At 38.8% G+C, this 12,397-nt stretch overlaps 1 protein-coding gene across 3 annotated transcripts; it reads right to left on the bottom strand.

Annotated features, from left to right (window-relative positions):
* Window positions 1–3,799: 3,799 nt before the first annotated feature.
* On the bottom strand, window positions 3,800–12,256 carry hinfp (histone H4 transcription factor). 3 transcript variants are annotated; one of them, XM_060863517.1, is made up of 10 exons: window positions 12,115–12,256; window positions 11,269–11,473; window positions 10,230–10,459; window positions 8,902–9,001; window positions 8,175–8,327; window positions 7,906–7,983; window positions 7,287–7,407; window positions 5,475–5,613; window positions 5,093–5,217; window positions 3,800–5,011 (listed from the first exon to the last, which is right to left on the bottom strand). In XM_060863517.1, the coding sequence occupies exons 2-10, from the start codon at window positions 11,435–11,437 to the stop codon at window positions 4,639–4,641; spliced, it is 1,488 nt and encodes a 495-aa protein (XP_060719500.1). In that variant the 5' UTR covers window positions 11,438–11,473; window positions 12,115–12,256; the 3' UTR covers window positions 3,800–4,638. The 3 variants fall into 3 exon arrangements, with proteins under 3 accessions (XP_060719500.1, XP_060719499.1, XP_060719501.1); XM_060863516.1 differs by having other exon boundaries at window positions 11,269–11,476; window positions 12,115–12,242; XM_060863518.1 differs by lacking the exon at window positions 12,115–12,256 and adding an exon at window positions 11,681–11,833 and having other exon boundaries at window positions 11,269–11,476.
* Between the last annotated feature and the right edge of the window lie 141 nt (window positions 12,257–12,397).

Genomic DNA, 12,397 nt, shown 5'->3' with positions numbered 1-12,397 from the left:
TTGACCCGATCCAGCTTTTCCTATCTGAGTGAGTTTACCCACATATCCATGGAATGGAGATAACTCAATGTGTTTCAGGATTCCAAATTACACATGGTTGCTCAACCCTGCATCTTGAAAACTACCACGCTGTCAGCACTTATATACCACATCTGACTGTGCTAATTAAATTAGTCATTTTATCATTTTTAAGGCCTCTGCTGAATGTGAGGCAAACTGAACCTGCAACCTGTTATAAAAGTGTTCAGCCTGTGAACTGCTTTTGAAAAATAAACTTGGCAGCAGCTTTGTTACAGCTTGGGATGGACTTCTTGTATGTGGAGCATCTACCAGGCATGTGCCAGTGCAAATCTGTATTATAGAAACAATAAATTTCAATAAGTTTGCAGATTTCAACAGTGCTTTAATATAATACAGTAATATATACCACTGCAGAGAGACTTGCAGCCCAGCAGCAACAACTCATGTATTTCTTGAGCTCTCGGTGTCGTCCTCTACATCCTCCTAAACAAATAAGTGCTGTCCCAGACCAGTATATTTCTGTCCGCTTACCTTCCAGCAATCCTGGTCCACACTAATATACAGTACATTAGAAACTAAGACTTCTGCACTGACATAATTTGAAATATTAATTGATTAATTAGATGCCTTAACATTAAATGTCTTTTCACTCCCTTGGTCTTTGTCCATTGTTATCATTTCTGTTGTCATTCCCGCTGATGTCGTTTCGTTCACCTTTACAACTGGAATTAAAATGGACATTAAAGTGGACATCCCAAACGATGAGCCCACAAACAGCAAAAGTAAAACTGATCAGGAGAGCGTGAACATGTGACAAAAGAAATTATTTGTCCTTCTCTATCCAAATTTACTCAGCTCTCTGCCATCCGAATAGCTAATCCTTCCTTCCTGTCTGTCTGTACCCAAATGTGGTAATATATCGATCAGAAAGATCAAGTAAGGTGCTGTGAGCTAATGGTTCCTAGCCACTTTCTGGAACCTGCACAGTAAGAAATAGAGCATGACTAAGAGCCAACTAGGATACACTAAACTCTGTGAACCTACTAATCTTTTTCTACTTAAGTTGGGGAATAGATAATGAGACAAAACAACTGTAATGTATATAATCAGCTAAATATAAAAACAGCCACATTTAAGCTTACTACACAAAAATGCTTTTGTAAAAAATTACTACACTAAATACTAGTCAACAGTTAGTGTGTGTCTTTCATGACAAGAAGAACTAAAGGATAGAAAGGATTATCTATCACATGGGCTAATAAAGACATCCACGTGTTCTCTAAACCCTTTGTGTATTTCTTTTTTTTACTTTCTGATCTTGGAAATGAGTCAAAAAAGGGATCTGCATTGGCTTCCTGTCAACATTTAAAACAGTGATATTTGGAAAAGGTCAAGTCCTTCCCCTAGCAGAAGACAATAATTTGAACAGTCAGCTGTGTTTTAATATGCAACTTCTAATTCCAAACAGATTCAGAATACAGTATAGTGTTCACAATAAAGTCCCCAAACAAGACTCAAAGGCCTGAACACTGGAGTATATGTTCTGAACTGACAGTCAGCGTAATTTAGAGATAGACAGGAAATAGAGACATTGTCTTGGCCTGACTGGTTGGATGTTGGCCGTCCACATTGATTTGTTTATGAATTGGTTCTTCCGCTTACAGAATCTGAGCCAGACACCAGCATTTTATTTCTTACTCATTACCTTTTTCTAGATTGTCAACAAAACACTGGAAATTTGAAGCTAGAAATGTAATTGGTATTTCAAAATTCACTTTATAGTGAAGGCTTTTTTTCTGATATTTTTTAGACTTTAGACAAAACAGTCTTAAAAATCACTGATCCTACCATTCACGTAAATTACACAGAACAGCCATAGCATTAAAACCAACAAAACCCTGTTCCTTTCCATCATAGACAGCATTTTTCTTTTCATCTTCTTGTGCTTTAATAGCTGCTCTGTGGCTTCAGACCAGACTGGTTATCATTCATTCCCCACACATTCCTTATAATCTTTGTTGGCCCACTTTTGGTAGGTACTAACCATGGCATACCAAGAACATTCCACAAGACCTGCAGTTTTGTAGACAACCCATCTCTGACCCAGCCATCCAGTCATCACAGTTTGTCGCTTCTTGCTTCCATCAGCTTCGAGAACTGACTGTTGACTTGCTGTCCAATGTATCCCACTGTACCATAATGAGGTAATCAATGTAATTCACTTCACTTGTCAGTGGTTGTAATGTTAAGGCTGACTGGTGTATGCCGTTAAAGAAAGGACGCAATTAAGTAATAGACGACTCTTTACATAATAACATCGTCAGATCAGAGACAAAACCCCTTAAAAGAAATGCACCAGGTTCCTCAATACGCACCACACCAAATATTGATTTGATTTAAATTCTTTTTTTACTGCTAACATTGTTATATACTGTACATTTCATTAAGCAGCTTTTTTTTTACATGGGCTGTCTATTTGCACTGACTAGTGTTTTAGGAAGTGCCTTATGAATCTATAGACTTTGCATTAGCATAATAATGTTAAAAAAACACTTCTGTTGTTCTGGATAAAAGCATTTACGAGATTAAAATATATATATATATATACACACTGTATAGTGTTCGTAATGCAGCCAGAAAACACACCTGATTCACTTATCGTTGTGATTTATTACGAACCACATTAAACCGTGTTGGAAATTTAAAGCTATGTAATTGGTATCTCAGAATTTGCTGTATAGTGAAGCTGGTAGTTAATCTTGTAGACTGTGTTACCGTAAGCTGCTGTATAAAATACTACCGTATTGACCCATGAGAATGTCATGGGTTCAAAGGAGAATTGTGAGTTAAAGTGGGTCAAGGCCATGTTGATGGAAACAAACCAAAGGAAGAAATCTTTCCTTTATACTAATTCAGACGTCAGATGTTTAGACGTTTTACGATACAGCAGCATGTCAATACAAAACATCACTTCGTTAGACACAATAATTAAAAGCCAGTTATCCAAAAAGATGGATATTTGAAACTTACTCTAGTATAGACTAAAAATGTGAGAACTTTAAAATAAATAAAGATTTGAATACTGAATACGTCTTCCATATTTGTTTTGAAATTTGTTTTTTTTTTTTTTTTAAATCCTTTGCTTTCACGACTCTTTTAAATCGTTTGCTTTCACGACTCCTGACTTTGTGTTTCAAATGTTTCTACTTGCCTCACCATACCGAGTCTAATGAAATATTTATGAAGCCATACATGGAAAAAATCCCAGTGCAGTACATTTCAGCATACACAGAGTCAACCTGGAGGAAAAAGTCGACTATTCTACATGCTCTAGAATCCTAGTAATACAGAGAATTCCATAGAAAAGACATTTTGAGAGATTGTCGTATCCTTTAACTGCATCACCTGAAAAATCCTAATCATTTTAGCTTCCTTTTTTTAACATGTGATATTACTCTCGTTAGTGATCCATATTAGCATGGCATCAGCAGTAACAGCAGTAATTTACCCTCTTCATGATTTTAGCAACCTAGTATTTACTGATGTACAATTGGGTCAGGAGTTCAACCCTTAAAACAAATGATGTATAACAAGCAAAGGAGTAATAGGAGTGCTTTCTAAGAACATCTACTATGTTAAAGCCTAAAATCCATTTACAATCCACTTACATTATTATATATATATATATATATATATATATATATATATTTTTTTTTTTATTATATATTTTTTTCTCATTTAAATTTCCATTTTATGAAAGCAACACAAATACACGCTGTCATTATTTAGGGCAAATTTAATAGTATCCTCATTCCGATCCTATATTTTAATAGACAATCTGATTTGGTTGGCTGATTTCTGTCTGTTTAAATAAAGACTCAGATGTTTGTGTAACGCTACCCTTGTGTGGAGAATGACGTCAGCACCCTGCGTTCTCCAGAGAAGAAATCTTTTTCTCTCTCCGCACATCACTGGTTAGAGATAGCACTAGAATCAAATTAGTAACCACTCCTTGCTGTAAACGAGCTATTGGAGTTAAACAGTAGTATACTTGCAATTAAAGGAGCAGTTTGTAACCTTTAGAGTCCAACACTGCCTGCCAGGTTCTTCAGGCAACTGACCTGAATGCAAACAAAAGCATCATTACAAGACAATAAGATGAATATGGGAATCACTAAGATCCTTTTAAAATATGTTTAAAGTAGGTCTAGAAACACTTTACAAACTGAACCTTTAATATCAAACCAAAAACAACTGTTGTGGAAAACTGTACAGTGTGCTGAACGTGGTAGAAACGAATCGTCCGTCTGCCTCATGTCTGAGCTAAAATCAAATAAAAAATATAAGCTTGTTAACACACTTACTCAGTCAATCACACACACTCTCGCACTCTCACGCACTCTCACGCGCACTCACGCGCACTCACGCGCACGCACGCACACGCACGCACACGCACGCACACGCACGCACACGCACGCACGCAGGCACACACACGCACACACACGCACGCACACGCACTCACGCACGCACGCACGCAGGCACACGCACGCACGCACACACACAGTTCTGAGGAGAAAACAAGTTTGTTCTAGTGCATAAGTCGTAAAAGACTTAGAGTTAGACCACCTCCATACCCAGCTTCTTAGCTGTATCCTGTAATTGTCGCATCACAGACTCTTCCCTATTTGAATCCATTTCTGAGAATGAAGCACCACTTGTGTGGTCCATCAACACATTCCCTTGATCTTCTTGCGTTCTGTAGTCTCTTTCTCGATCCCTTCTTGTGTTCACCTTGGTGTTCTCCTCATCTGCGCTTACAGGGAGCTCAGTTTCTCCTGACTCTTCAACAGATTGAAGACACTGCGTTTGAGGGACAGATTCACTGCTGTCTCCTTCTCCCTGACGCTCGCGCATCAGCTGCTCGGTCAATTCCACGCTCTCGTAGCGGATCAGCTGCAGCCGCATGAAACCGTCCTCGTGCTCCTTGTATCTAAAGGACAAACAGTGATTCAAATCTGAAATTTAAAAATGTAAGATTAGAAATAGTTTTAAGAGAAAGCAGTATATATACCTGAACCTGGGATGCCCCGAAGGCCATTTGAACTGGTGTTTTTTGCGCAGGTGTGCCGTGAGGTTATTCCCTCTGGTAAAACACTGCTCACACACATGGCACTTATAACGTGGAGTGTAATCTCCCTACACAATTCAACACAACAGATTTACTGAGCGTGTTTATGTGCAAACAAACAAACCAATCATCCTCTTATCATTTGATTAAAATAAAATGCCATAATACTACCTACTATTATGTTTATCCTCACTTTAGCATACAGACCTACCTGTTGGTCCACCAAGTAGCTTCTTGGCTGTTAAATTAAGCAATTTGCTTGGTAGATTGTTTCTTTTAACTAGCTCAATTCGTGTATGCTACAGTACTGATCTGATTAGCTCACCTCATGTACACGTTTGTAGTGGTTTTTGATAGAGTGCAGCGAGCGGGTGGAGTAATCGCAATCGGCAAAGTCACAGTGATAAGCCGGTTCACTGCTGTGCGTTTCCAGATGCTTTCGCAAATCTATCAAGTTCTTGCAGCTAATGAAACACACACAAAGTACACAGAAGCATACAGAACTGCATTATACAGTCAGGTGTCAGATCAGGTTTCATTGCAACCAGATCCGCAAAATCAAGCGCATGCCGACAAACACTGGCAGCAGAATGACTGTTGCTGAAAAGCTCAGTGAATCTGAATGTCATTAAACGATGCCACCATTGCCACAAATCAGTTTCTGAAATATTCATGACATGACTCTTCTACAGTAGGTCTGCTCTGATCAGCTGTGCTATTATCAGAGTGGGTAAAAATTGCATATACTCTGTTGCAGCGCTCACTACAGAATTCCAAACTGCCCATAGAAGCACTAGAACTGTGCATCAGGAGCCTCAAGAAATGGGTTTCCATGGCTAAGCAGATGTACACTCAGTTGGAGTGCTGTAAAGCATACCACCACTGGACTGGGGAATGCAGAAGAAAAGTGTTCTCTGGAGTCTGAATCATGCTTCATTCTCTGGCAGTCTGACAGACGGATGTTGCTTTGGCAGATGCCAGAAGTACTCTAATGGAAACAAAAAGTTTGACGGAGGAAGGATAATGATGTGGCGCTGTTGTTCCGGGTCTGGGTGTGGCCTCTTATTGCTATTGTAGGAGGAATGTTAATGCCACAGCAAGCAAAGACATTTCAAACTAATTATTGCTTCCATCATTGTGGCAACATTTTGTTTTTTTTCCTGTTTCAGCATGACTGTTCCCTGTACATGTGAGATCAATGGATGGACATGGATTGATATTTTTGTGTGGAAACTTCATTAAACATCTTCAGGATTAACTGAAATGTCCATTTAGAGCTAGGTCTCCTTCTCCCATATACCTTGCCGTATAGTGTATCATACATGGACAATATATTGGACTATAATGTGACACGATTATCTGTCATTTTCAGGTCACACAGTGAAATGAAACGACGTTCCTTCAGGACCAGGGTGCTACACAGTTCGCTGGGCTACATAAGATGACACTGAAATAAGGACTAAGTACATTAACATAGTTGTACATAAAGTGTATGTGCAAACGTCAAGACAGAAGGCAATGCCAGACAGACGGTACAATGCAATAGTATGCTCAAAGCATCGCCGATCAGTGCCATGCTTAGTTTTGTTAGACTCAGAACACACAAGAACTGTGAGCTGCTATATATCGATCAGGCATAACATTATGGCCACCTTCCTAGTATTGTGTTGGTCCCCATATTTCTGCCAAAACAAAAGGCCAAGTCAACACCTCACCTCAGTTCTTGTTGTGCTCCTCAAACGATTCCTCCTCCTTCTGGTCATTGTCAAACTCACTCAAATCCTTACGCTTACCCATTTTTCCTGCTTCTAACATTTCAACTTTGAGGACAAAATGTTCACATTCTGACTAATATATATCCCACTGACCAACAGGTGCCATGATGAAGAGATAATCAGTGTTATTTACTTCACCTGTCAGTGGTCATAATGTAATGCCTGATCGGTGTAGAACTTATTTCATAAAGGCTCCTCTGCCTGCCTCTGTGCTCTGACTGTCAAATCTAATCACAGTGTTGGATGCAAAGCTTTTACAAAGGATACAAACATTTTTTTTGACCGACAGAGCTCTAACTCACTGTGTTACTGGACAAAATGCTGTCCCTTGTTAACAGAAAGGCCACAAGTCATTTTGTTACCTGTATTCACAGTAGTCGCAGCTGTAGGGTTTCTCGTTGCTGTGGCGAAATTTGATGTGGTTCCTCAGGGAGGATGGCGAGGGACAGGTCATGTCACACAGTGGACACTTATAATGGTTTACTGTTCAGAGAGAGAACCCCATGAGCACAAATTTGTCCGGATGTATAAACCATGAAAGGTATGGATGCTGAATCCCCTAAAATCTTTGTAATATTGAGTAAAAATAATGTTTAATAAAGTGAAGGCAGACACAAATGAAAGTACACTGTGCTCTAAAGTTAATAATTTCACATAATAATTACATTTTACACTCATACAATTGGAGAAACTATTTTAGATTTACATTTTCCCCCAAAAAATACATGTTGCAAAATTACTGACACCATAAATAATTGCATCAAATGCATGGGTGCCATTATTTCTGACACAGTTTTTTTTTTCCTTTGGAATAACTTTCCTCTGGTTAAGTTGAAACATTGTCAGAGTGAGATTAAGCTAATTAACCTCAAGAACAATTTTTTTATTTATCTTGACCAGGGGTGCCAATATTTCTAAAGTTAACACGTTTGGCATTATTTGGGTCACTAATTCTATGCACAGAAAAGGCATAAAACTTACCATGATTCCTCATGTGGTCTCTCAGCAGCCTCTCAGTGGCAAAGCGCTTTGAGCAGTGAGAGCACTGAAACCTTTGTCCTACACATACAAGAATACAGATAAGAAATAAAGAGATAAAAGTCAGACATTAATATTTCCTTCATTGATTATTTCATATCTGAAAAAAAAACATTTTTTAACACTGAGCATAAAGGTGAATAAGAGTGGCAGCTTAAAAAAAGCTCCGTATTTTGGTGCTGTTACGTATAACGGTCCAACACATGACTTACCCTCTATCGAGGTCTGTCGTCTGATGTGGTCGAAGAATTTGGTGTTGTTGGCAAACATCCCACCGCAGGTTGGACACGCAACCAGCTTCTCCTGAGTGTGACTCCGCATGTGCTCACGCAATTTAAACCGGCCCTTAAACGAGGCCTCGCAGTCTAATAACAAATAAATAAAATAATGAAAGTGAGCATTTTTTATTTGCATGTTAAGGCTACAACATCCACGACAGGAAACACTGCTGTCAGTCAAGGACACTAAGCTCAGAGGAGACAGAATAAACATCACCTAGTCTTCAGCCGATCTTCACCTCTCCAGCTTCACGGAGTCTGTTCTAGTGTACACTCCGAAGAGTTTCTGCCTGCAGTACTCAGAACTCTAGAGACTGCTGTCTGAGAAAATCCCAGGAGATCTACAGTTTCTAAAAATACTCAAACCAGCACATTTGGCACCATGTGCCACCATGCACAACCTTGCTACGGTCAAAGTCACAGACGGAGCAGGCCTAGTCTCGGACAGAGCGGTGTCAGTGTACGCTCAGTGGAATATTATTATTAGTTCATTTAGTACTAAAGTGTGCAGTCCAACACCGTAACCACTGGGTTACCACATCCCTTTATTACACAGAAATGATTTTTGTTTGGTTTTTTCATAAAGCTTTGCTGGGCATTTAATAATAGACTCAACATATGACAGAATAACATCCAAACGCTATTGATTAGAAATATTTACCTTTCCAGCCACAGAACAGTACGTTCTCCTTATTGACTTCTAGGCAGTGTGCATGCATCTCTACATGCCTGTAGAACCACTCAGGATTATCCATATTCGTCTGTGAAAACAGAGACAGTATCCAGTAGAATATTGTCCTCTACCTATAATTTAAACAGCGCCACGTACAGTACACCACACACGGTGTTAAAATGAACGGCTGCTCAGGCTTTCATTTTTTAACACTGAGTATAAAGAATAACTGAGATGAATCTCAGTTTGCAAATGTAATGTATATTTGATCATCACAGACCATCATCTTGACACATTTTGATATTATAAAGTCTAAGGCCAGCTGTTAAAGCAATCAGTAACTTTTTAAAGCTTATTTTTTTAATTCGTGATATTGTTCTGTTTTGTTTTTTTTTAAGTCAAAAGGGTGATTATTTTTTCTTTACTTCTTCTTTTCTAAATATTACCATTTTGGTTTGTTTATATCGTTACATATTTGAAACCTTCAGGAAGTAAGGAGCTTTCTCATTCTTTTGGAAGCGTGTACTACATCATCACACATTCAATTACTCTACACTTTTTTTAATACATAACTGTTCATCCATGCAGTTATCTGATCAGCCAATCCTGTATCATGAGTGCTATGCATAAAAACCTGCAGATTCATGACAAAAGCTTTAGTTTATGTTCACATCAAACATCAAAATGATTTTAGTTACTTTAGCCATAGCATTAGTGTTGGTAACTGCTGATGTCCCAGAAAGTTTAGCCTCTAGAATTTTAAAGAAAGGTGCAAAAGCCAAAAAAAAAAAAATATATATATATATATATATATATATATATATATATATATAAATAAAAAAACAAAACAACGTTTCTTTAGGTGGAAATGCCTTGTTAATCAGAGATGGTCAGATGAAAATAGCAAACTGCCAGGAAGGATATAGAAACTCAGACAATCACTCTTTACAATTATGTTGAGCAGAAAAAAATGAAAAACCTTGGGGTGAATGAGCTACAACAGAAGAAGACCACATCGGGTTCTCCTGTCAACAAAGAACAAAATTCTGAGGTTATCTTGGTCACAGACCAACCAAAAATGCTCTTATTCCAGTCTTCGGTTATTCATTTTTCAGTGAGTCTGTGCCTATGATTGCATCAGAGTCTTGTTTTGGACTGAAGGTTGTTTTTTACACTGTTCTGTGTAACTGTGTTTGACTGTTGTTTGTGAAATTCCCAGGAGATCAGAAGTTTCTGAAAAACTCAAACTGGCCTTCTGTTATATGCTACAGATATAATAAGAGTACTTTTTTTTTAATCCAAGAGAGCTCTCTCACCTCACAGTGCTCCCACAGACAGAGGAAGCTCTCCTGGACCTCAGGCACAATGTTGCGATTTTGGAGACCCACTGAACAGTTGCCCGTGTCCGAATGAGCCTTGAGCATAGCTGATCCCCACTGCTTCAGCTTGGTGTGGTAGCAGTGAAAGAGCATGTGCCTCAACAACTCTCCATCACACTCCACTGAGCAGAAGCCACAGTCCTGCCACAGGCAGCTATGTACCTCCTCTGGGGGAAAAAAAAAAAAAAATCACACTGCATCTGGTAATCTGAACATAAATATATCTTAATACTCTGTAAGTTAATCCTAAATGGCTTTCTACTATAATTCGATGTAACATGAGAGGTTTCTTTATTAAATAAGACAGCAGTATTGAAAGAAGAAACTTTCAGTATGAAGAGCAGTAGTGTGAATTCAATGCTTTTTGACTGGAATGAGTGAGCATGGTGGCGACTATGATGATGTGCTGTGCTCCAATTCTTCATTAAGCAACATAAATATAAGAAAAAATCTGGTAGCTCTGTGCTGCTGCCTTAATCATGCTCCCAAGTAGTTGGAGCTCATGGTGGTCAAATTGTCAACCTACTTAAAACAGCGACATTAAGTAAAATACCTTGGGGATCAATTCCGAAGTATGTCTTCACATTTGAGTGGTATTCCATTGTGCTGATGTTGAAACCTATCAAAGATCCTGACTGTTTGTCTCAGATGATGTGATAGATGTGGGCACAATCACTAAGCTTATGTAAACAACCGGTTTGTCTATTGTAACGTTTTTAACTCTAAATCTATTCTGTGGCTCTGCAGTGTTCACAGAAATAACATGAATTACAAAATGAGTTGAAACTAACTGGTTCTTGCTTCACTTCTAACTATAACTGTTAGTTACTTTGACAAATGTAAAAGTGAGCCTTGGTAAGTCTGATAACGAATATTTACTATGTTAAAAAGATCATAGATCTTTAAATACGAATGCAGCTCTTAGGCTTGCAGTGTGATATTACTAATTACTCATGGCGTGTACACACACCCACACCTGGTATATCCGGGTCCTCGCTCTCTGCAGCAAGGTCTTGATAATGAGTTTCCACATGCTGGCAGAACTCCTCCATCCCACCAAAGGTCTCCTGGCACGAACCCCACTCACAAGCTAGCTCCAGCACAAAATCCTCTCTACGAGGGGCACGTTTGCCTGGTGGAGCCATCACTCAGTGACTAGCTGGACGTTAACCTTTCCCAAGCTTCTGGAACACAAAAGAAAAACGTTTGTGATCCATCACCACATGATAATAATAACAATGCAATTTACAATCCAACATTATTTAGGTAGAAATACAGCTAACCCTAACCCGGTACCAAGGAGCCGAACGAAATCGTTTGATATATATGAACTAAATTAAAGTAACATTCAAACTGATACAAAATACAAAAGCATGTATTGTCATGACCTGAGATTTCTGCTATACTGTAGAACCTCCATCAATGCAGGGATCTGCAGGGATGTCGCAGCTTAGTGGTTAAGACGTTGGACTACTGATCAGAAGGTCATGGGCTCGAAGCCCATGTCCACCAAGCTGCCACTATTTGGGCCCCTTGCATACTGCCCCAATTATCTTACCTGCACCAAGAACGTCTTATAAGTCAGGCTTAAATGTAACCGAATAGTTTGTAAATACAAATAAAGTTACTCATTTTCCAGCCATAAAGAAATGCACCGTTAGCTAGCAGGCTAATTAGCACAGACATTATAAAGCGGCTCTACCGGTATGTAGGGGATTTTTTGTGTTTGCGTCACGATTATAAATGGAGCAGAACACTTCCAGTTGTTGTTTTTCTGTGGTTAGTCGTTTTAATATCGGCCAACTTTACAAAAACAGCTCACCTGATTCCCCAAGTTTCAACATTCCCTTACTCCTTCCCACAACAAACGACTCAACCACATCCCAGCCAATCAGATCGGCCTGCTCAGTCCATTTCAAATATTCTTCCGCTGCACAAACATGTCGTCTAAAAGCGTTCCGTTTCTCTTGACAGGCAAGTCGATTAAAACCAGATGATTTATTTTGATTTTTGTTGTTGAAAACATATAAACGATCACGTGTTAAATAACTTAATAAAAAGTTTCTTGATCCATTTTTATTTTAACTCAGGATGAACATACGCCA

Source organism: Tachysurus vachellii, chromosome 26 (genome assembly GCF_030014155.1).
Source record: "Tachysurus vachellii isolate PV-2020 chromosome 26, HZAU_Pvac_v1, whole genome shotgun sequence".
Classification (NCBI taxonomy): Eukaryota; Metazoa; Chordata; class Actinopteri; order Siluriformes; family Bagridae; genus Tachysurus; species Tachysurus vachellii.
The sequence above is the reverse complement of the archived record's forward strand: the minus strand, read 5'-3'. Positions and strand labels throughout refer to the sequence as shown.